The sequence below is a fragment of the Hypanus sabinus genome, chromosome 4 (genome assembly GCF_030144855.1).
Source record: "Hypanus sabinus isolate sHypSab1 chromosome 4, sHypSab1.hap1, whole genome shotgun sequence".
Lineage (NCBI taxonomy): Eukaryota > Metazoa > Chordata > Chondrichthyes > Myliobatiformes > Dasyatidae > Hypanus > Hypanus sabinus.
In genome coordinates this window covers 68,208,416-68,234,013 of record NC_082709.1, presented here as the reverse complement: position 1 = coordinate 68,234,013, position 25,598 = coordinate 68,208,416, and the positions used below count along the sequence as shown (strand labels likewise).

The following is a 25,598-nucleotide window of genomic DNA, read 5'->3' as shown; positions in this document are numbered from 1 at the left end:
CTCCGCTTTCCATTACCCATTCTGGCTCCCCTCTTACCCCTTTTCTCCTCATCACCTGCCCATTAGCACCCTCTGGGTACTCCTTTCCCTTCTCCCCTGCTCCACTATCCTTTCCCATCAGATTCCTTTTATATCAGCCCTTTAATTTTTCCACCTCTCACCTCCGGGCTTCTCACTTCATTCTCCACTCCCCTGGCTGCATGTATCACCTGCCAGCTTGTGTTCCTTCCTCACCCATCCCCACCACTTGCTTATTCTGGCTTCTCTCCCCTTGCTATCCAACCCTGATTTAAAAATCTTGGACCAAAATGCCACGACTAAGCTCAAATATTGCTTATGAAGCATATGCTTGCATAGTTTTTTGTAAACGTGGTTACTAATGTTACTTGAGGAACACACACAAAATCCTGGGAGAATTTAGAAGGGCAGGTCGCATCGATAAAGGGAAATGAACAATGACGTTTCGAGCCAAGACTATTCATCAGGACTCATGAAATGGTGCCTGCTGTTCAGGTTTGGGAATTGCTGATTGCAAGGTAGGTGATGGCAAGATGCTGCAAGATTAGTGATCATGCTCAGGTCATTGTTTATATCATATGGCTGCAAGCAGTAGCTTGATAATTGGCAAGATAGGAGCTCTTCTACTCGAAGCTTGGTCCGCACTACAGACTCAAAAAATTCTTTAATTTATCCTGAGGTACTGTGCAGAACAAGCCTTCCAGCCCAATAAGCTGCACCACCCAGTAACCCACCTATCTCTGACCCTTGTCTAATCACAGGACAGGTTATAATAATCAATCAATTAAATAACCAACTACCATAAATTCTGGTGTATAAGCTGAGAACTTGGCCCTAAATTTTGGTCCTAAAATTAGGGGGTCGGCTTATACAGAGGGTGTCAACTTTGAAAAAACAAATACATGGAAGATAGGTCATATTTATTGGCTGTTTTTGAGTCAAATTCATTCCACTGTCGATGCATGAATTCTTTGAATGGTTTGTTTAAATTCACACCTAGTGGCTGGAGCACGGATGTCAAACCACCGGGGATGACTGCAACGTCCGTATTTTCAGCTTTCAATGCTGCTTTTGTCTCACCTGACAAGTGCGCTTTGAACATGTCCCAGACAAGTAGCGACTTTTCCTTCCTGAAACCTTCGGGATGTCGACGCAACACCTCTTTAACCCACTTCAAGCAACCCACTTCATCCATCCAGCAGTGTTCTTGAACATAAACACCCCACCCCATGGGAATTTTCTGAGCAATCTTTGTTTTTTGTCTCAAGACAAAAAACGTCAATAGACGTAAATAGATCACATCTATTCATAAATTGGGTGCACCAACTTCGCGTAGCTTTGAAATTTTTGCTGACCTCACCGTGTTTTTTGGCCCAATTCAACGCCTGAACTCGAATAATTTCTCTGGTAACAGTGTATCCAGACGAACGCTGGTGATTCACCCACTCTAAAACCTTTTCTTCAAATTCTGGCCACTGGCATGTTTTCCTGCAGTTTGCACATTTCATCTTTGGCATTTCCCTCAGTGTGTCCTCTGCCTTTCTCCACTCTCTCACTTGTTTCTCGTCTACACTAAACTTCTTAGCAGCTGCATAATTATTCATATCTTTAGCAAAATCAACAACCTTCAGCTTGAAGCCAGCATTATATCGCATTTGTTTTAATCTTTTGTACATGGTGGTTGCAAACTCAATACTGAGTACATGTACTGATCCCGTCACCCCGTGTTATGTTTTAACGAGATTACGATGGACGCTAAATGGTTTCACGGGGGTTACATTTCAGAGGATTTTTTACCATTGGGAACCTAATCCGAAACTTCCCTCCCTGATTTATTTATTAAGAATTTGCTTATAATGTCCTACAAAGTGTAGGCTTATTTTCTTAGCAGATACTGGCTGACAAAATTTCCAGGTTCCGGATCCAGCAAAGCTGTGTACTGGCATGTGAGATCTTGTGATCCTTTCTGATTAAATCAAAAACCTCTACAAAAGGTGTTGGCTTATACAAAGGTAACATGAAAAAGTCATTTTTTTAACCTTGAAAATGGGGGGGGGGGGCTTATACACCGGAATTTACAGTAACCGGTACATCTTTGCAATGTGGGAAGAAATCGGAGCACCCGTTGGAAACTCACATGCTTACAGGAACATAAGAACATAAGAAATAGGAGCAGGAGTAGGCCATCTGGCCCGTCGAGCCTGCTCCACCATTCAATAAGACCATGGCTGATCTGACCATGGACTCATCTCCATCTACCTGCCTATTCCCCATAGCACTTAATTCCCCTGCTATGCAAAAATCTATCCAACCTTGTCTTAAATATATTTACTGAGGTAGCCTCCACTGCTTGATTGGGCAGAGAATTCCAGATTCAGCACTCTGAGAAAAACAGTTCCTCCTTATCTCCGTCTAAAATCTACTCGACCAAATCTTGAAGCAATGTCCCCTAGTTGTAGTTTCACGTACCAGTGGAAATAACTTTCCGGCTTCTATCTTATTTGCCCCTTTCATAATTTTATATGTTTTTATAAGATCTCCTCTCATCCTTCTGAATTCCAGCTGACTCAATCTCCCCTCATAGTCCAACCCTCTCATCTTCTGAAATGAACCTGATGAACATCAGAGAAAGGGTGTAAAGCAGGAAAGATTAAAAGAGAAAAGGATTGATCATCCAAGGTGATTACCAAGTGATGATAATGGGGTACACTTGTAGCTTGAAAATACATACAAATGTAGAATTATCTGCAAGTACCAGAGAAACGTATAGTGAAATCTATTTTATACCTTTTTTAAATTACAATGCTATCCTATTTCCATTAAGGATCTATGGACATGCGACGCAGGCATCACCGCTGTGTTTCAAGATGCAATCATACGCATTAAATTAGCTGATTCAAATTGGCCCATGCTCAGGGACGAGAAGGTGTGGCTACGAGTGAGGCAAGTAGGGGGATCCAAGAGGTAGTTCTGGAAAAACTTCTGTTCTTGAGCTGGTCCATCAGTTGAGATTCTTCCTCCCTTTGCAGATGAGAGTGGGGCTATGGGAAGAATGGACAATCTAACTGTGGGCAGTGGTTTAGGAAGCCACTTATCAGGGAGAAAAGTGCCATTGTAACTGGGGATTGTATGTCAGGGGAAGACACAATCCTTTGTTGCAAGGTTTGAGAGACCCAAAGGCTGTATTGCCTGCCTAGTACCTGGGCTCAGGACATCTCATTTAGGCTACTAAGGGATTTGGAATGGGAGGGGAAAAGATCTAGTTGTCATGGTCCATGGGTGTATAGGTAAGTGTATGGTGTATGGGTAGTGGTGTGGGTATGAAAATTGACACGGCAGCGAAATGGTTAACAACTAGGAATTTGTGGGTCTGTTATGTTGTTGGGCGGATTGACCCTTGATACTAGATAACGGGAGAACAACATGTGACTCTGGTCTACCAGATAACATGCCTGAGAGCAGGCTAGAAGTGCTGATTTGTGTAAAAGTAATTAATCACCTTGTCTCGAAAGATTGTTTTTTTTTACATTGTTTGGTTGTAAGATTAATAGGATGCATTGTCCGTGAGGGGGCAAAGGCCAGTTGTTACACGTCATCCGACCTTGGTACTTGCAAGTATGGAGGATGTATGTTGGCTTAATACATGGCCAGGACTTGGATTGGCCCAAGTTAGAGTCATGTAAGTGTCGGATTAGATGCCTAGCTCCTTCCAGCTGGACTGGGAGGTGGCGATAGTGCTATAAAGGTGGGAAAGTTCTTTCTTGGGCAGACCACTCACCTGGGTTCCATCTTCAGGCAGAGCACTGGACCGGCGCCAAGGACCTCCACCCTAGCCAGTCCATGGTTCATTGCCTGCTTCAAGGACCATGCAGACTTTGCTAAGTATACTCGGCGGTGTAGACTAGAGGTTGCTTAAGTCAGCCCTACTTATTGGTGATGTAGGTAGTGTACAATATAAAGCACTTCTCGCAAATCTCTAATTTTTTCTCTGTATTAACAATAAAGTGAGTCTTGGAGGAACTACCAAGTCTGGGTCCATTTGTTCAAGCGAAACAAAATAGTTGCAGCATCTACCCGTCACTATTATTCTCACTGGGTATCAAGTCTTGTGGAACAATGGGGTACCAACTTTGTAAAATGAACAAGGAGAGAGATTTTCCTGAGGGAATTTCAGAAAGCATTCAGGGCCAGGGGACTGAAAATTGTTGAAGTGATGGAAAGCATGTGAAGCATGACAGACGCAGGAGTGAAGGGGCTGAACCAAGAGGGTTAAAATGGAATCGAGATTTGCAGACACAGTTCAGTGGGGCAGGAGCAGCAGAAACAATAGGACTACCAGGGAAGTTTGGTTTGTGAATCAAGGGTAGGAGATAGAAATGGACCGGTACAGGGTAAGGGAACTATGAGGTTGAAAGCAGTAGATGTAGATCTCAGGAGGTCAGAGTAGAGTGTCTAAGAGGAGAATGAGGGCCTAAGGCAGGAGAAGGGGTTGTCAGTGGGGAGAGGGAATTAGAAATTAGCAGGCATGATATTGTGGGGATCACAGTCATAGCTGAAAGACCACAGCTGGGAACTAACATCCTATCAAAAAGACAAGCAGGTGAGCAGGGGTGCGGCAGGATGTTTTGGGGGCTTTCTTGATAATAAAGGAAATCAAATCCTAAGCAATTGGTGAAGGATAAGAATTAGAATCCTTGTGGGTAGAGTAAAGAAACTGCAAGAATAAAAAGACTCTGAAGGGTACTAAATATAGGCCTCTAAACAGTAGCCAGTATATGGGATACAAATTACAATTGGAGATCGAAAAGGCCCCAGAAGGTTTTATAGATATATAAAGAATAAAAGAGAAGCAAGAGTGGACATCAGACTGCTGGAAAAATGACCTGCAGAAACAGTAACAGGAAACAAAGAAATACTGAACGAACTGAGTAAATATTTTACGGTTAGTCCTCATTGTGGAAAACACCAACAATATGCCAGAAATTCAAGAAAATCAGAGGGCAGAAATGATTGTAGTTACTATTACTAAAGAGAAGATGCTTGAGAAGATGAAAGTCTGAAGGTGGATATGTCACCCAGACCAGATGAACTACACTCCAGAGTTCTGCAGGGGTATTGTGCAGGAGTAAATTAAGCAGGAAATGGGAAAGTAAAGAGACAATATTGGGAAACAAAGCCAAGAAAATACCTTAAGTATTTTGTGTACATTAAAAAGGAGATTTTTTTAAAAGAAGAGGCCAATCAGAAACCAAGATAATGTTACCCAGAGACTGAAGACATTGATATGGCTCTTAACACAAAGGAGAACAATACAGAGTTAGGAAAGAGTTTTTTTTTAATTACATGATTGACATTTAGCAAATTTTAAAGTAGGAAAGTTGCCAGGCCCTGATATAGTGCATTACTCTAAAATGCATTACAACTTTAAGAGAAGCTAAACAAAAAATGGCAGTGTCTCAGAAATCATTATCCATTCCTCTCTGGATAAGGGTTCTGATGTTGGTAGTCTGAAAGATTGCTAATATTATACTGTTTAAAACAGGAAGGGGATAGACAAAGTAATTACAGGTCAGACAAGTTAACATTGGTTGTGCATAAATAAATGGGAAGAAAAACAAGGGACATTATAAATTGCCATTTAGTAAGGTGTATTTAACATCGGGCTGTCAATTTGGATCTGTCAGGGGAAGGTCATGTCTGCCTAATTGAATTCTTAAACAGTAAGATTCAATGAAAAGGTTAGCACATTTGATTTAATGTACATAGGTTTCAGCCAAACATTTAACCAGACCCTTCTTATATGGTGAGAAAATTTAAAAAGCTTGCAGTCCACAGGGTAATGGCAACTTCTACTCAATCTTTTTTCAAGTGGTATAAAGCAAAAAATCATAATTGGTAAGTTTTAATGATGACAAAGCTAGTTGCTGTGGGGTTCCTCAAGCCTCAGTGCTTGACTGTTTTTCATAGTGAACATAATTGATATAGATTTTTTGGAACCATGATTAACAAACTTATCACTTTAGATGACAGAACAAAAATGGGAGAGCAGAAAAGTAGAAGATAGAACTCAACTGGAGAACTTAGCAAGGACCAACAAGGGAATGTACAATGAGTGGTTGGAACACAAGACCATAAGACATAGGAACAAAATTAGATCATTCAACTTATTGAGTCTGCTCCATCATTCAATTACATCTAATTTATTTCTTCTTCAGAACCCCATTTTCTTACCTACTCCCTGTAACCTTTTACGTACCTTGTATATGATTTCTGTGGTAACGATAGCTCAGTACCTTTCTTAAGTTTTCTTATTCTAACCATTATGTTACTTGGCATTCTAGATTTCAGAGTCATGCCCTGCTTCTATCTGTCTCCATTGTTCTGATGATAATATATTTTCAAACAGCTGCTTCCAGTTCTCATTTATTAATGTCTTTACTTATTAAAGTACAAGGTACAATTGTTGAGTGTGGCTTATAAACATAGATTGACTGTATGTTTATAAAGTGACTTCTAGAGGCAGGAGTATATGAATACAAGATGACCAACAGGAAATGACAGGAGTGACAAAGTGTCTCTTGGCAAGAGGATCTCTTCTAGATAGCAGCAGGGCAAATGAAAAGAGTAGGACAGTGACCGTGTCAGTGTGGGTATGAGGTAAAGAATACAAGTGTAAAGTGGAAGTGCACAGGTGGAACACCTCTCACTTTAAATGTGTGCCATCTTGTATTAGACATGTCAACCCCAGGTAAAAGATACTAAGCAATCGATCAATTGCACTCATAATCTATCAGGGTTTCTCTCAGCCCCTGATGCTCCAGGGAAAACAACTCAAGTTTATCTAACCTCTTCTTACAGCACATATTCTCTAATCCAGACAACATCCTGGTAAACGCCTTCTGTGTTCCTTACAAATCTCAATGTCTTTCCTATAACAGGGATTCCGAAACTGAATAATGTATTCTAGAAGCAGCTTAACCAAAGCTTTATTAAGGTGCAATATAACTTTCTGACTCCTGAACTCAATGCTTTGACTAATAAAGCTAAGCATGTCTTTAAAGGTAAGTGTAAAAGCATTACAGAAATTAATAGGTGTTAGAAAATCAAGTCAATATTGTAATTCAGTGTTAGGACACTATTGAAAGCATTCATGTTGCTCTATGGGTTTATGATCAAAAATGAATTACAATCGTTTGCCATTACCCATTTTGCCCAATGATGCAGCTTTGCACATTAAAATAGTCTGGAGTTCAAATATTACTATTTGGCATTAAATTTGCTATGACCACAATAAGCATTTATCTTTCTAACAATGTTAGATGACATGAGATTTTTCAAACATTTACAGTTATAGATTATGCTTTCTCCATGTACCTTAGTACGCATCAGGATGATTTTTTTTTCCGAGTTGGATATACTTTGAAGCAGGTATCATAACTTACATCACATCTTGAGAAGCTCCGTGTAAAACAAGCAGCTTAATAATATCCACGTGTCCGTTCTTTACTGCATCATGCAATGGAGAATCATTTTCATATCCTGGTGTATTCACTAGAACACCAAACTGCAGTAACATCCGTACAACTTTCACATGCCCATGGTTACAGGCTTCATGCTAAAAAAAAGCACAAGCAATTATCAATGATTTCAGTATGACTTACACAAAGATCATAATGTCAACACTCAGTTCATCAAATTAAAAACATGTTTTGTAGCTTGTAGAATCACTACATAGAAGCAGATCCTTCGATCCATGCCAACCAGCAAGTGCCCATCTGTAATAAACCCATTTGTAGGCATCTGTAGATAGGATTCTGTCTTGGTTAGGTACTTGTTAAATGTTTTACTTTTATAACATCAGCATTCACTTGAACATCTCATATTTATGTAATATGTATTGTGTGATAACTCTGTTACAAAGCTATCAATTTCATCACCCATATTATAGAAATATAACATAAAAAGAATCGGTCCAATCACTAGCCACCAGTAACCAACCAGAAAAGGCTCACTTTATTCCCATTTTTTGCCCCCTGCCAATCAGCCACTGCTTTATCCATGTTAGTGTCTTCCCTGTAATACCATGGGCTTGTAACTTGTTAAGCAGCCTTACCTTGTCAAAGGCCCTCTGAAAATCCCAGTACACAACATCAACTGATTCTACCCTGCTTGTCATTTCTTCAAAGAATTCCAACAGATTTGTCAGACAGGAAACCCTGCTGACTACTGCCTATTTTATCATGTACCTCCAAGTACCCTGAAACATCACCCTTAATTAATGACTCCAGTAGCTTCCCAGTCACTGAGGTCAGAATAACTGACCTATAGTTTCCTTTCTTCTGCCCCCCCCCTTCCTTTTAGAGTAGAGTGACATTTGCAATTTTCCAGTCTTCTGGAACCATTCCAGAATCTAGTGATACTTGAAAGATGATTACTAATGGCACCACAATCTCTTCAGCCACCTCCTTCAGAACTCTGGGGTTTATACCATCTGGTCCAGGTGACTTATCTACCTTCAGATCTTTTGGTTTCCCAAGGACCTTCTCTCTAGTAATGGTAACTTCACACACTTCATGACCCCTGACAACTGGAACTTCCACCACACTGCTAGTGTCTTCTACAATGAAGACTGATGCAAAATACTTATTCAATTCATCCACTATTTCCTTCTCTCCCATTAGTACTCTCCAGCATCATTTCCCAGTGTTCTGATATCCACTCTTGCATCTCTTTTATACTTTATGTATCTGAAGAATCTTCTGGTGTCACCATTAGTATTATTGACTAGTTTACTTTGGTATTCCTAGTTTACTTTGGTATTCCATCTTTACCATCTTAATGACTTTTTAGTTGCTGTCTATTGGATTTTAAAAGCTTCCCAGTTCTCCAACTTCTCACTAACATTTGCTCTATATATATGCCCTCTATTTGGCTTATGCTGGCTTTGACTTCTCTTGTTAGTTGTTAAAACACTTCTTCCTCTTTGGATGTATACATCCTGTATCTTCCAAATTGCTTCCAGAAATTCCAGCCATTGTTCCTCTGCCAGTGTTCTTTTCCAATCAATTCTGGCTAACTCCTCTCTCATGCCTCTGTAATTCCTTTTCCTTTACTGTAATACTAATACATTGATCATATTATGATCACTTTCCTCTAAGGGTTCTTTTACTTTAAGCTCTCTAATCAATTCCGGTTCATTGCACAACACCCAGTCCAGAAGAGCTGATCCCCTAGTGGGCTCAATCACAAGCTGCTCTAAAAAGCCATCTCGTAGGCATTATAGAAACTCTTGGAATCCCGCACCAACCTGATTTTCCCAATTTATCTACATAGTGAAATCCTCCATGACTGTTATAACATCGCCCATTTGGCATGTATTTTCTATCTCCAATTGTAATTTGTACACCGCATCCTTACTACTGTTTGGAGTGTGTGGGGGTCTGTATATAACTCCCATTAGGGTCTTTTATCCTTGCAGTACCTTAGCTCTATCCACAATGACTCAACACCTTCCAGCCCTATGTCACTTCTTTCTAATGATTTGATTTAATTTTTTTAAACCAACAGAGCAATGCCATCCCATCTGCCTTCCTGTCCAACCTTTCAATACAACGCATATCCTTGGGCATTAAGCTCCCAGCTATAATCATCTTTCAGCCATGCTTCAATGATGACTACATCATACATGCCATTCTATATCTGTGCTAAAGTTCATTTACCTCATTCGGTATATTGCGCACATTCAAATATAACACCTTCAGTCCTGTATTCACCCTTTTCAATTTTGTCCATCTTTTACACTGTAATTCATCCTGTTGACTGCAATTTTGCCCTATCATCAGCCCCTCCTTGTTAGGAGTCTCAGTCCACATTGCTTCTATTTGTAAACCAACTACCTCATCTTCAGCATTATCACTCCGGTTCGCCTCCCCCTGTCAAATTAGTTTAAAACCACCCCAGCAACTCTAGCCAACCTGCCCATAAGGATATTAGACCTCTCTGTTTCAGGAGTAACCTGTCCCTTGTGTACAGGTCGTATCTTCCCCAGAAAAGATCCCAATGATCCATAAATCTGAACCTCTGCTCCCTGCACCAGTTTCTCAGCCACACATCCACCTGCCAGATCATCCTATTCCTGCCCTCACTGGCAGCAATTCAGAGATTACTACCCTGGAGGTCCTGTTCCTCAGCTTTCTACCTAGCTCCCTAAAATCTCTCTTCAGGAGCTGCTCACTTTGTCTACCTATGTTATTGGTGCAAATATGTACCAAGATATCTGCCTGCTCACCCTTGTCCTTGAGATTGCCATAGACCCAATGTGAGATATCCCTGATCGTAACACCAGTGAAGCAACATACCATCCTGGTGTTTCGGTTGCACCCACAGAACCTCGTCTGTTTCTCTGACTAGGGAATCTCCTATCAACACTACTGTCCTCGTTACCCCTCTGCTCTTCTGAGCAACAGCACCAGACTCCGTGCCAGAGACCCAGTCACTGTGTCCTCCCCCGCCCCCCCCCCCCCCCCAGGTAGCTCATCCCCTCAATAGTATCTAAAGTTATATACTTATTATTTAGGGGAACGGCCAGAGGTGTACTCTGCACTAGCTGTACATTTCCCCACCTCCTCCTGACAGTCACCCACTTACCTGTCTCCTGCAAACTAGGGGTGACTATCTCTCTGTAGCTCCTGTCTATCACCTCCTCATTCTCCTATATAAGTCGAAGGTCATCGAGCTGCAGCTCAGTGCACCTGGTGCAGATGTGTTTATTCGGGAACCAGGGGGTCTCCCAGACTTCCCACAACCCACACACAGTACAAAACACTGAAGCCATCCTTACTAAGCTACTATGCCCTAACAGACAAGGATGAACAAATAAGGACAGAAAGAGAGAAACCTATCAAATCTTTAACCTAGTTCAAACCTGATGAGCTGAACAACTCCAAACACTGGCACACTCAAAAAGAATAGCTCGGAGAAATTGCCACAAAGCTCTGCCATTAAAATCTCGATCACTGTCCTGATTTGAAAGCAAGCTTTTTTTATACCCTCCCTGGTACCAACCCTCTAACTCAGAAAAAACTGCCACGAAGCTCTGCTTATTAAATCTTGAAGGTGAACCTGACTGAAAGGTAGCAGTTTTTATGCGCTTCCTGTCACTGACCGTCCATATTTATATTGTTCAGGTAATCTAACACCATGTGAAGAGCCAACGAGATCACATTGACCATAGACCTATTGTGGCAATAGGCAAATTGCAGTGGGTCCAGGTCTTTGCTGAGATAGGAGTTAATTTTAGCCATAATCCATTTCTCAAAGCACTTCATCACTGTAGACGTGAGCACTACTAGACAGTCATTAAGGCTACGTCCACACTAGACTGGATAAATCCGTAACCGAAGCATTTTCTCTTTGTTTTGACCCTTTGTCCACACTGAAACAGCGTTTTCCTCCCCTGGAAAAGGAGCTTTTCTAAAACATCCTCCAGAAAGTGTAAATTTGAAAATGCCGGATTGGGCAAATAAATGTGGATGGGGTAACCAGATATTTTTAAAACGCTGTCATAACGTGCTGGAACAGATGGCGGCATTTCATTGTTTTTTTGAACGCAACCCCCACACAACCTAACAATTTCAGAACAGACGGCAACGAGACTGAAGCCAGAAGAGTTAGAAATGTACTCACCAAATACTTTGACCCATAACTTACTGAATAAATAAGCATACCCACTTTGCCATTTTCTGTCCTTGCTTGTATGAAGGTGGTTTACCTATTTAAGTAAGTACTTCTCTGACAATAGATGTGTAACAGCCTAATGTAACATTGTATGGAAATACAAGATAACACTGATGCAGACATGTTTTATACACTTAACAAGGTGCTTTACTAATACAACAGAGTTAGTCAGTTTTTCGATGTTCGTCATCAGCTGGGTCATACTGTCCGTGAACTCCCTATCGGTTGCCTCTATACACTCCAGTATTTGTTTTTTTTTTAGTTTTAAGTCCTCCTGTGCGAGAGCCAACAGCTGTTCGTCGTTTGGCAAGTTCCTTTTAAGTTTTTCTAGTCTGCAACTGCACAAATGTGCACTTTCACTGTGAGATTCAAAACCAAACACGTCACTTGTTTTCTGTAGTTGTGTCCTGCACATGCCCAGTAGGAGGAGATTTGCCCAAATACCCGTTTTAATGTGGACGGAGATACTTTTAAAAACATTTGGTGTGGACGCCTATCGTTTTTACGGGAAACTGACATTTTCAAAATTATCCAGTCTAGTGTGGATGCAGCCTAAGGTAATTCACACTGCACTTCTTGGACACTGCTGTAATTGTTGCCTTTTTGAAGCAGGTGGGAACTTCTGACTATAACAACGAGAGACTGGAAATGTCTTTGAACACTCCTGTCAATTGGTTGGCACAAGTTTTCAGAGCTCTACCAGGTGCTCTATTGGGGCGTGTGCCTTGTGAGGGCTCACCCTTTTGAAAGACAGCCTGACATTGGCCTCTGAGTCAGAGATCAGGGTCACTGGGTGCTACGGGGATACTCACACTTGTAGTTTTATTCTCTCTTTCAACCGAGCATAAAAGACAATGAGCTCATCTGGGAATGAAGCATAACTGCCATTCATGATGCTAGTTTCACTTTGTAGGAAATAATGGACCGCAAACCCTGTTGCGGAGTTCACATGTATCCAATTCCACCTCCAACCTCATTCAGAATTACTCCTAAGCTCTTGAAATGGCCCCCCGCAAGTCCTTCCTGGTTCATCCACAGCTTTCCATATGGGTATATATAGGAACACTCTCATCCATACAGGTTATCAAGAAGTCAGGAACAGCTGTGGCATACTCATTCGGACTCGAAGATGAATCCCTGAGTACAGTCTAGTTCACCGATTCAAAGCAGTCATATAAGTGCTCTTGCGCCTCCTTTGTCCATACTTACTTTGTCCTCACTACTGGTACTGCAGTCTTGAATATGAAATGTATGAGCTTGATCATATATTTCATAATCTCCTCAAGGAAGATAGCTGTTCAGATGATGCTCCTAAAACACACTCAACATCTTAGGAACAACTTCTTTCCCACCACCAACAACCCAAGAACAAAACTTTGCTCTTTTGCTCTTATTTTACACTACTTGTTTATTTATATATTTATTTCTTATAGTAACTTGTAGTAATTTTACAGATTGCACTGTACTGCTGACGCAAAACACAAATTTCATGTCAAATATCAGTAATAACAAACCGGATTCTGACTAAGCAGATACCAAACATCTAATTGCCATTACTATTTTAACTTCAGCAATGGTTAGAAAAAGAGCAATTTTTGCATAATAAGCATGGCAACTATGCAAGAAATACAAAATTAGAAAGGGAAGTAGAATATTGGTCTTTACTACAAAAGGATCAAAAAATAAAGGAAGCCTGGCAACAACTGTTCATAGCTTTCAAGGTAAGAAGTCCTGCTGCAACTGTGCAGAGAAGGTAGTTGGAGTGATTCCAGGGCTGAAGGGATTGCCTTATAAAATGAGAATGAGTAGATTGGGTCTATATTCCAGAAGTTATGGGAATGTTTTAAGATTGTGAGGGGACTTGACAAAGTACATCTGTGTATACGCTTCCATTGGTGAAGGAATATAGATCTGGAGGACATATAAAGGGTAGACCTTACAGGTTCATGAGGTCAGCAATTTCTTTCTGAACAGATATATTTGGACAAGAAGTGGAATCCTGGATTATGGGAGCTGAAAAAGTGATGAGTCTACATGGATCATATTGCTTTGATTATATTGTAGACCAAACTCAAAGTGCTCTATGGTTACTCATGCACTTTTATTTCAAAAAGATTTGCTTTTCTAAACTGAATAGTGTCCATTTTCCAAGCTCTAGTAAAATCTAGAATACCATCTGCAAAATAATTGTAAAAATTAAGGAATTTCAGGCATCAATATGGACTTACCATTGAAGTAACTCTGTGTTGTTACTTAGCATAGTTTAAAGCAGTAAGTTGTTAATCTATGCTGCAAATTTATTCTTTCACCAAGATAACAGCTTTAAAGTTTTGTCAAAAACCAAAATTTGGAAATGTAAATAAGGACAGAAAATGCTGGAAATACCCAGCACGTTGAGTAACACCCATGACAAGAAAATCCAGAGTTAATGTTTCAGCAGTGACCTCTCAACAACCTAAAATGAGAACTCTAACTCTCTTTCCACAGATGCTTTCTAATCTGATTAGTTTCAGCTTTGATTTTGAAACTATGTGAAGGTATTCTAATCCAAAGAATTATACAGTTGCTGTTACCCAGTCTATCTTAATCGCTTCTTCTTATCATCTAATGAAATGGAAAAAGGACAATTGCAGTGGCATCTTTTGAAATATATGCAACTCTCCTAGAACAATCTAAGTTTAACAACACATGTGGACATAAATATTGATTGGATTTGAATGGCCATTAACAAATAAGAGTTAATTCTAAGTATTTTTTTAAACTTACTGTTTTAAATCAGAAATAGAAAAATATGAATCCAAAAAGTGATTTCACCAATACTCACCAATGGCGTCCATCCTGCATTGTCTTTAATATTTGGATTAGCTCCATTCTCCAAGAGCTGCTCCACTGTTGCAACGTCACCCTAAAACAAAGTAATGTGAATCAGATTGGCATGACACATATCACGCATATACTTAACCTGAACCTTAATGTGTCCTAATAGTGTACACATTATTTGGTAATCCAGTCAATAATTTATTAGCACTTCTTTAAATTATAAACTGCATATTTCATTTCAGCATGCTGTTTTTACACAGGTTTAATTATTTTACTTTATTTCACTTCAGCTTTGCATTAAGAACAGAAGATCAGGCAATACAGCTGGAGCCTGCTCTGCCATGCAGTAAATCATGGATGACCCTCAAGCTTCACTTTCTTTTATGTACTGCATACCCCCTTTATATTCAATAACCTATTATTGCTCTTCTGATTGTACTTAACCACTGAAGTGAGAAATTCGAGCATCTAAGTGACAGATGTTTTCTCATTTTTGTCCGAAATGAGAAATCACTTAGCATAATACATCAGGCTTCAGGAGGTCCAGCCAGGGAAGCAGTTTTGATTTGTCCTATTACCTCATTCTTTCGCCATATCCAGGGAAATTACCTTATCTCAAAACTTTATCCAACTCCCTTTACTTCCTTGTATGTTAGGAAGTCCATTTCAAATCATAATACTTCATATTGTTAAAAAGAAATTTTAATCTCCCTAATTTGCTTAAGTCCATTCTTCCTTACTTCCGACCCTTTTGGCAGAAAAAGTGTTTTTCTTATTTACTTTGAAATAATTTTAACACCTCTATTAAATCATCCCTTGACATTCTCAGTTCAAAGGGAACAATCTTAAGTACTCAAGTCTCTGAGATAAATGAATTCCCTCAGGTTCAATACCAATATAAAAAGATCTCCCATGCACTCTCACTCTCTCGGATGTCCAAACATCCCTTCTATAATATAGTAAATCCTAATTAGCCCTATCAAATTGTCCTTACACCCGAGGTTTATACATAATCACAAATTTCTCTTCCTACACTCTGTAGTATTTTGTCATTAATTTATTTTATTTTTCAATGCTTCCCCTCCAAACTGTATCACATCACCCAAATATCAAGTTCTACATTAGGGTCAATGTTGCTTATAAGAGGAGGGGTCTTAATATTCACCTCTGGGTCTCTACTACTTCCTCCCATCAGAAAAATTTCTAAACATACACATACAAATAGAAGATGACCTTGGGTTTATACAATTAGAATTAGATTTTTGCTTATATTAATGCTTAGTAAACTTGAATAAATTTAATTAAAACAATCAAAAGAACTACCAATTTCGGACTCTATAAATGCAAATTTGAGTGCACTGAAAACTTATTCAATGAATGTTGTTGCAAAAGCAATTTGTACACTTGAATAATTTCTATGCTAGCCATTACAGTATTTTTTCCATCACCATAGAATATATTAAAGAACACAGCTGGATTCTCATGAATCTCATAACTCTCAGGAAGGGACAAGTTTATTTTTCTTCAATTGTTCACTATGTCGCAAGCTTTTAGAAATCATTTTCAAAACGTTTGCTAAAACCTGAAAAGCTTGCATTTGTGACAAAATTCTCATTGCAAGGCCTTTATTACAAAAAAGCTTATCAAGAGTTCAAGCTACTTGATTCAATTCCACTGCCCAAATTCCCTAAGTGATATCTTTCAGTTTTCATTTCATTTTAGTTACTGTTTCTATTCGTGATTACCAGACTGCTCAACAAATTGAGGTTTAAAAAAAAATACAACATGCATAAGGTAGGCTCTCTGAAACGAGTAAGCCACCATATTAGAAAGTACAGATACGCTCCCGAAGTATGCACAAACTACTTCAAAGCTTTCCCCAAATTACTTCTTTGGCAAAAAAAATAATTTTCACATCATCACACATCTTTTGATTTTTATTCAATTTTCTAACCACCATCATCAAGCCACTGACTGATGTGTGCAAATCATAGAGGAGAATGATTTGTGCTTTTCAAGCAATATACAGTATTCTGCATAGCCAACAATGTTTTCAGATTGAGTATTATTGGTGGGAAAAAGGTAATTTTTTTTTAAATGGGCCTTTCAGTTTTTAAATATAAACTAACAAAACTGAATAATTATATTTTGACACTGATGAATTTAGATAATGAGCACATTTACAACAAATTCAAAAATTGACTAATTGTAACTTTGTTAACTTGTTGCAGAAGCAAACGAAGCAAATTAAATTTATTTATGAAAAAGATCTGAATAGCCAAATACACAAGTATTTGTGATAAAGGAAATGAAGTGCATTTGATGCCTCGGTTTGAAAACATGATTGCTCACACAGAACAGAAATGTCATTGTAAATGAAATAAAATTACGTTGATAAGTATGTTAATAGGTGTGTATTTCCCATCACAGAAAGGTATAAAAACTAAAATTCAGACTGACATTGGAGCTACTGTCTACTCTTGTCTCTCAGATGATGAGTCAATAACACCCACCCATTGCCAGAATTTATTGGTGTACTGTACCTTTATGGAAGCAATGTGCAGCGGTGTCTCACCCTTGTGATTTCTCTTCATTAAGGGAGTAAGAGGAGAGATTGGAGTTGTATGACTTCCAGCCAGTTGGCTCTTAGGCGTAGATCGTGGAGTATGAGGAGATTTTTGTTTTGCATGCTGTTTTCTCTCACTGTTACCTTTCTTAGATGGTGTGTTGAAGCTACTCTCTGTTGAAGAAATAGCTTGTATATCATTATCAGACTCATTCAACTCAGATTTAAGCAGCAGTGGGACTGCAGATTCCTGATGCATGTCTGATCTAGTTGGTTCACACGTATTCTTACTGCAACTTGCTGCCAATATTTTAGTGCAAGAACTTGGACCTTTCTTGCTCTTTTTTGAGGGAGTTTTAGAGTTGGAATCAGATGACTTTCTTAATTTTTTAGGCATGGCATGTGTTGTGGGTAAAGGAACAACATGCTCTTCCTTCTTTAAGACTTTGGCCACCTGTACTGGAGAAACATCTTTGCAACTGGAAGCTGCTGCTTTGATAGATGCATCAGAAAGATCATTACCCAGATTTTTGGTTGCAGACTCTACATTAGAGTCAATTACATTGTTAGGCAGTGAAGCTGCATCTGCATGGGCCAATTCTTCAACAGGTTCACCTACAACTTCTTGGTCCTGAAAATTATAAACCATTGGTTGACTGGAAAATGAGACAACTCTGTCATGATCCATTGTTCCAGGGCTGTCACCTTCTCTCACTGTTTTCTTGCTTGTTCTTTTTCCAAAACCCCATTCTTTATTAGCATCAGTCAATCTTTTTCTAACTCTTTGTTTTGACTTGTCTGAAGTTCTCCTCTTTGGAGAATCATGCGGAGGAGATGGCGATGACAAGAATTCAAATACAGGAGAGGAAGTTTCATTCAAGTCGGAGCTTGGAGTTATTTTCTGATCCTTCTTTAAAGCATGCATGTCCAGAACACACTTCAATTTTCCACTGCGTGGACTAAACCATGTTCTTAAATCCCACTTTTTACCAGTTTCTCTTTCAGCTTTCATTTCCGGTGTAACTGAGTTACTTTTATCACCTATAAATGAACAAAAACAATGATTAAGAGAAAGGTAAAATAAAATTTAAATACTTTGCTTATGGAGACATTTTCAGTAAACACGCAGATAAAGGAAGACAAAACTTTCCTTAACTTCTACAACTGCCTTTTTTCCAAAGAAGCAAAATTAATAAAGTTATCCTTCTATTTTTAACCAGGTTTCTGACTTCTACTACAATGGAAACAGTTCTTAGAAAAGTCATTTCAACTCTATCCACCATATCAATTATAGACTTCCATTTGCACTCTGAGAGATGTCCATTCTTTCATTATTTACTCAAGCCCAGCTCAAAGCCTGGAAAAACTATTTGGTTACAATTTGTCTGCAAACCTAATGTATAAAGTATACATTTCCTAATAAATTTTGACCTTCCTATCTGCTGGATAAAGCTAAAACTAAAATTTTAATTTCCCCAATGTGAAAGAATACAATAAGGAAGTTGGACTTGCTGTGTTGTCATGAGGATGTTTCACCACTCATTCGAGAGGCTTCTTCAGTTCTGATCCACAGTGGATAGTTTTCTGGCTTATAAACTCTGAGAATTGTTCAAAGGTATAGCAATCGCATGAGGGTCGTTAAGAGTCATAGTGGTAATGAAAGGGTCATCAGTCTTATCTTTGCATGAACGGTGTGAACTATTGTGGAGATGCCAGGGTAGAGATGTTAGGACTGTATTGCAAGTAGCTGATAGCTGGTGTCGCACCCCACCCCCTCTGTTCAGGGATGGGTTTTCCACTTTGACAAAGGTGGCTTCTTTAACCTCTCTTTCAAACCACCTGTCCTCCCTGTCCAAAATATGCACATTGTTATCATCAAAGGAGTATTCCTTGTCCTTTAGATGTAAATATACAGCCGAATCTCTCGAGGTGTTGAGGTCAGTTTGTGAAGAGGTTGTTTTGTCTTGCTGATATACGGAGGGGGCGGGTTACGACACCACTTTTCAGCTACTTACAATGCAGTCCTAACATCCCTACCTCGATGTCTCTACAATAGTTCACACTCTCCTTTCATGCAAAGATAAGACTGATGTCCCTCTCATTACCCTGTCTCTACAATAGTTCACACTCTCCTTTCATGCAAAGATAAGACTGATGACCCTCTCATTACCTCTAGATTCTTAACGACTCTCATCTGATTTCTATAAACAACTCTCAAGAGTTTATAAGCTGGTAAACTGCCCCCCATGGATCAGAACTGAAGAAGCCATTCAAATGAGTGGTGAAACATCTTCGAGACAACACTGCAAGTCCAACTTCCTTATTTACTACTGCTTGACATAAAACGATCTGGATGACTGAGAACCTTCATAGACAATAAGGAAGTTCTGCCAGAAGATGTCCTAGTTTCGGCCTCATAAATGCATCTACATATCATATTTCCTAACAACACAAAGGGATATTTCAAGCTATTGGGTTAATGCAATCTCACTGCCAACTTATTTTTTTCAACTTCCCAGCATTCCCATCAACAACCCCAAAAATATACACTTCAGGAGGAATTTGCAATGGCCATTAGACTTCCATCCACATTCCTTTGAGAAACAGGAGGAAATTACAGTACTGGGGAAAATCTACACGATCACAGAAAGATTGAATCAGCAGTCAGGAATGAAGCTGTACAACAACAGCTCTACTAGCTGCATCACCCTATACACAAAATGATGTAGAAATTCAGCAGGTCAGGCAGCATCTATGGAAAGGAATAAACAGTTGACATTTTCGGCTGAGTCCTTTCATCATGTATATTGAAAGGTCTCAGCCAAAATAATGAAAGAGACCTTTTACTCTATAATATTAAAAGTCAGGCAATCTTTTGGGAGCCCCGTTCCTCAATTCCTTTTCACTTAATATGTGAAAAATGCCAGCTGAGAACTCCTTTACTGACAATTTCAATCAACATAAATCTTGGCTCTTCCTAATCTTTTCCTCTTGTTTCTTATTGATTTGTTTAACCTTTCACTATATTAGTCTTGCTTTGCCACTAGAAAGCAGGAATTATGCCTCCAATGAGTAAGAAATGACAAAATGTTTAATCTATTCAGTTGTAAAGCATTCTATCTCCATCTCATTCCAGTCAAGTATTTGCTCTCCCAATAATAAGACCACAATTCAATAAGTAGACTATATGCTCCTGGTGGTTGAATAACAGTTTGGATACATATTCACAAATTATTTAGTCATAATGTAAGTTAATGAAAAAACATAAACATCAAAAAGAATGGTACAAACTAGTGCGCTACATTTCAGAAAATCCTATCTTGTTCAAGTAAACCCTGATATGCTGTAAATGTATGCTACAACTAAAGTATTTTGCTCCAGAAAGATACATACAATAATAGGCAAAAAAAAAACTCAAACTGGAAAGACTACAACCTTCAATTCAAAACTGATAAGCATCTACAATTGTCAAAATTACTGCACTCAGAGGTTTTATGCACAGGGAGAAAGAGAATTGCATTGACCCCTTTATAACTCTGTTATCAAAGTGAAGGAAAATGAGCATTCAAACACATTGAACGAATCTCTCACAACCTGCAACTCGACAAATAAAAAGACAAAAATATCAAATGCTCTGGCATAAAGCTTCACTGAAGTCAATTTTTCTTCAACCTTTATCGACTGAAGGAGCTCTAACCATATATTTAATACCCAGTCTTGAAAGGCTTGATTTAAATCAGCAACTACTCATGCTATTGTTCCAAGCACTGAATGGTTAGAATTGAGCAGATCTGTCCTTCTAATTATATACAATATACATGGCAATTATGCACATTAAATTATAAAGTGCAAATAAAAGAACTTTTCAATAACATGATCAGAGCCTCAAAAACATATAAAGATGACAGACTGCAATTCTTCAGTGAAATTGTTTTAACATTTAAAGTTAAATACAGGTCACTTCACACAATTAAGTTTGAAATTAGGGCAGGTACTTATTCTGCTGATATTTACTTGGAAAGTATTATAATTATCTGTCCCTTTTGTACTGTGCCAACATTTTTCTGTCCAACTTCTACCTGACAAAATATAATTTTCTACTTAATCAAGATTCTGCTATAATAATGGCAGTAAACCTAACACGGCAGAATCTTTGCTTCTATTCAATATTCCACTGAATAGTATTTAAAAATTATGTCGTGGACACAGATGTCAGAGGCTTGATACCGCAGCACAAATGCTCACACTGTCAAGCTTAATCATCGTTGTTTTGAATGCTTTATCTCCAGACAGGGAAGCTGAACCATGCAGATATGTGCAAAACTTTCTTGCACTTTTTACAATTTATGTACACAGGAAGTTACAGGAAATAGCAGCATTTAGTAGTACAGGGAGGAGAGCTGCTGTCTGTGCAGTTTACTTAGCCATTGAACTGGGAAGCAATTTGCTTACAACTTAGCCCCAGTAAAACATTCACCACAAATGCTAATTTGGGGAGGGGGTTCATGGTGGAGATCATTTGTAGGTTTCAATTTGCTCTTCTTTTTTAGTTTCTTTCTTCAAGGCCGGCTCATTTGCCAAAGGAACGAATAATGCACCTGTGTTTGCAGGGTAGCTTACAACATGAAAGAACCAATGTTAAATTACACGAACCATCATTTACATTTGCCTTTAGAAAAGATCAGTATAAGTACTTTATCCTGCACTCACTCTACACCTTTGCGATACTGATTACCTCAAGGCACATTTACTGTATCAACAGTTTTTACCTTTATGCTTACCAACTATTTATTCACATAATACAGGTGTATCCCGCTTTACGCCACTTCGCTTTACAAAAGACCTACATTAGTAACCTGTTTTCACATTTGTTATGAATGCACCACAGCTCTGAGGGGCCAAAGGGTGCGGGGTAGCCCCCTCCTTTGTGAGAATCGCCAGAACATTATTGGGTTGAGTCAGAGGACCCAGGAAATGAGAGAGAGAGAGACATGGCCATTGTCTCCTGGAGACAACATTTGTGGATTGGGGACTATGCTACATGCAAGCCCTCGGGCAAAGTGGGCTGGTTGAGAGACAGATTGCATCACCCCAACCTGATTGACATCTACTACCCGGCGAGTTAAGATAAAAGGGTGGGCTATAGGGACAGCCCCTCAGATGCACCAGAAGAAATGCTAGCGATCCCGTAATAGCGGAAAGCCATTTGAAGGAAGCCACGTGCGTTCGGTTCCCTTGCCTGGAGGCTGGTGGCTGGTACCACGGAAAACGACTTGGAACTAACAAAGGGGAACCAACTCCCCCCGACCTAACGGATTGGCCTCATAAAGACTCGGGCAAGTTTCAAACCGTCTCTCTCTTAAACGTAAAAAGCTGCAGCTTGAAGGGACAGTGACTTTTATCTTTCCATCGGACAATACAATACCCCCTAGACAAACGATAGAGCTATTGCTTAATTGATGATTATTATTATACCCGCATTTTTAGATTAAGTATTGCCGACGTATTATATCTGAATGTCTGTATTAATCTTATTTTTGTGCCCCTTTATAAATAAAGACTTATAAAAATAGTACCATCGGACTTCAACGGTCCTCTCTATCTTTGCTGGTAAGTGACCCAGTTACGGGGTTCGTAACAACAATTGGGGGCTCATCTGGGATTGAAAACAAATTGGGGAGCCAGTGAATCGGGCTTGTAAGTCCAAACTTGGATCTGGTATGCGGGTAGCCAGACGGGAAACCAGCAAAGATGGACGTGGATGAATTTATAGAAAACCCGACTCTGGAGGCGCTAGAGGCGGCCACCAAATCAGACTTGATAAATTTGGCAAAGGGGTTAAACCTCGCAGAGGTGAGGTCATCCATGAAAAAGCGGGAGGTGCGAAGGGCAATAACCCAGTATTATATTGGGAAGAATGTGTTTGCGGCTGAGGTATTGGAAAATATCCCTGAAAAGGTACCAGCTAGTGGGACAGCTCAGTTAAAGTTGCAGAAATTAAGGTAGGAAATTAAGTTAAAGCAGCTGGAAGGAGCCGAGAAAGAGAGAGAGAGAGAGAAAGAGCCGAGAAAGAAAGGGAGCATGTGCGCCAGCTAAGGGCGTTAGAGGTGAAAAGGGAGCAGGAAAGAGCAGAGAAGCAAAGAGAGCATGAACTTCAGTTAAAAAAGCTGGAAGCAGCTGAGAGGGAGAGGGAGGCAGAGAGACAGAGGAAACATGAGTTGGAGATGGAGAAGTTAAAGCAAGAGCAATGCGGTCAGGGGTCAGACCGAGAGGACCGGTTTGATGTTAGTCGGGCGTTGAGGTTAGTACCCCCGTTCGAGGAGATGTTGATAGTTATTTCTTGCTTTTTGAAAAGGTGGCAGTGAATCAGGAGTGGCCCGGAGCACAGTCGGTGGCGTTGTTACAAAGTGTATTAAACGGGAAGGCACAGCGGGCATATGCGGCGTTGTCCATGGAGGAGGAGAATTATGACAAAGTAAAGGCGGCCATTCTCCGGGGTTACGAGCTAGTACCTGAAGCCTATAGACAAAAGTTCAGAAATTTACGGAAAGGGTGGAATCAGACGTATACCGAGTTTGCCCATGAGAAGGGTGTGCTCTTGGACCGTTGGTGCACCGCAAAAACAGTGTGCGAGGATTATGGGCGTCTCAGGGAGTTAATTTTGATTGAGGAATTTAAAGGTTGTGTTCCGGAGGAGATTCAGATGTATTTGAATGAGAAGCCGAATGTCCATCTCACAATTTGCTAGGTTCGCAGATGAATATGCCCTAACCCACAAGACAAAGTTTTCCTCGAATAAAAGTTCCCCGAGAGACCGCGGGAACGATCGAGAAAGTCCGCCGGTTGAGGCAGAGGACCCGCCAGGAGCTAGCGGTAAGGTCGAGGGGGAAAGGCCAGACGGCCAGAGATTTCAGGGCTTGACCTGTTTTAATTGTGGGAAGAGCGGGCATGTTGTGTCTCGGTGCTTTGCTCCGAAGAAAGAGACAGGAAAAGGGAAAGCAGCAGTCCCTATCGGATGTGCCGTGGTAATCAGTAGACCGACAAGAGAGCCCCGGGTTGACAGAGTACAAGAAGGGTTAGAGACTTGTCTGTCACACGGAACCGTGTCTGTGAGGGAGGGAGACCCACCAAATCCCTTACGAATCTGAGCTGAATCAGGGGCTGAGCTCTCGTTCATCAGCAGTAAGGTACTAGAGTTTGGTCGAAAGACGAGAATGGTAGCTGTAAAGGGAATAAGTAAAAGGATAGAAATGGTGGCCTTACATGAGGTCATTATGGATTGTGAGCTGGTGTCTGGTCCCGTTGAAATAAGGGTGCCATCAGAATTCCCGAGAACTGACGCGGACGTCCTTCTCGGTAACAATTTAGCAGGTGGTAAGGTTTGGGCAGCCATGACAAAGACCGGCCGGCCAGTGAGTGTTGAGGCTCCGCCCCTAGAGTCCCAGATCTATCCCGCATGCGTGGTCACTCACAGCATGTCGAGAAAGGCAGCTGAGAACGAGAGCAGTTTAAATCTGGCCAGTTTTGATTTGGCTGAGACGTTTCTACTGACCCTGTACCACGAGGGTTTAGAGGGTGGTAAAATGAAGAGCAGTAAAGTGAAAGAGGGTAAGGGAGCGGGGGTAGATCTGCCCTTAGCGAGGAGAAAGGTCCTGGAGGCAGAAAATAAAGATGAGGAACCGATAGAGCGGTTAAGAGGTCCAGAGTTGGACAGGGATGATCTGTCTGGTTTGGCAGAACTGTTTGAGGAAGTTGAAACTTCTAAAGGTGTTCCCAATAATGAAATGAGGGCAGCCCTAGATGAAAAGGGTGCCCTTACCTCAAAGAAGTCTGCTGGGTTGGCAGATGAGGTTGTTTCAGCCCACGGGGTTGAGTTTACTCCGGAAGGGAGTTGCCCAGAGGGTACCTGGGAGAAACGGGGGAACTTAGAATTTGAAAAGGGTACGGGTATTGAAAGCCTGGAAGAGGCCAATGTCCCGTTTGAGTGTGTCCAAGATGGGGATGCACGTGGTACTGAACCTAGTAACGGAGCTCAGAAAAAGTCTGAGGTATTTGATTCAGTGGAACGGGGCGGCCGTCCTTGTGGGTCAGATTGGCTTGGTTCAGTGGAAAAAGGGTTAACCTTGGTAACAGTGGGAAGTGAGAGTTCCCAGGTGTTTGTGCTCGAAGGTGTGTTCAAAGTTAATGCAGAATTTAAGAATGGGGAGATAAGAATTATTATTGAAGGAAACAGAAAGTCTGTAGTTCCCAAGTCGAATGAAGAAATTTTAAACCCGGCAGATCGCTTACAGAGTGAGCCTGGAGATAGCGGGGCCCCCCATTCTATTGTTATGCCAGGATGTGGTGTGAAGAGGCCGAATTCGAAATGCTGCTTGAAAGAGTTCGAATTAAAAACCAATAGCCTGAAGGGTCCTGACAAGAGGGCTAGCCACCTGTGTAAAATTAAAGAATTGGGTGG

At 40.3% G+C, this 25,598-nt stretch overlaps 1 protein-coding gene across 1 annotated transcript in view; it reads right to left on the bottom strand.

Moving 5' to 3' along the window:
• bard1 (BRCA1 associated RING domain 1) overlaps positions 1–25,598 on the bottom strand; it is a 249,638-nt gene that overhangs the window by 142,769 nt on the left and 81,271 nt on the right. The window contains exons 4-6 of the mRNA XM_059967354.1: positions 17,118–18,181; positions 14,579–14,659; positions 7,461–7,633 (exon numbers count right to left, since the gene is read on the bottom strand). Of these exons, the coding sequence (XP_059823337.1) occupies positions 7,461–7,633; positions 14,579–14,659; positions 17,118–18,181 (1,318 nt within the window). The remainder of the gene's footprint in view (positions 1–7,460; positions 7,634–14,578; positions 14,660–17,117; positions 18,182–25,598) is intronic.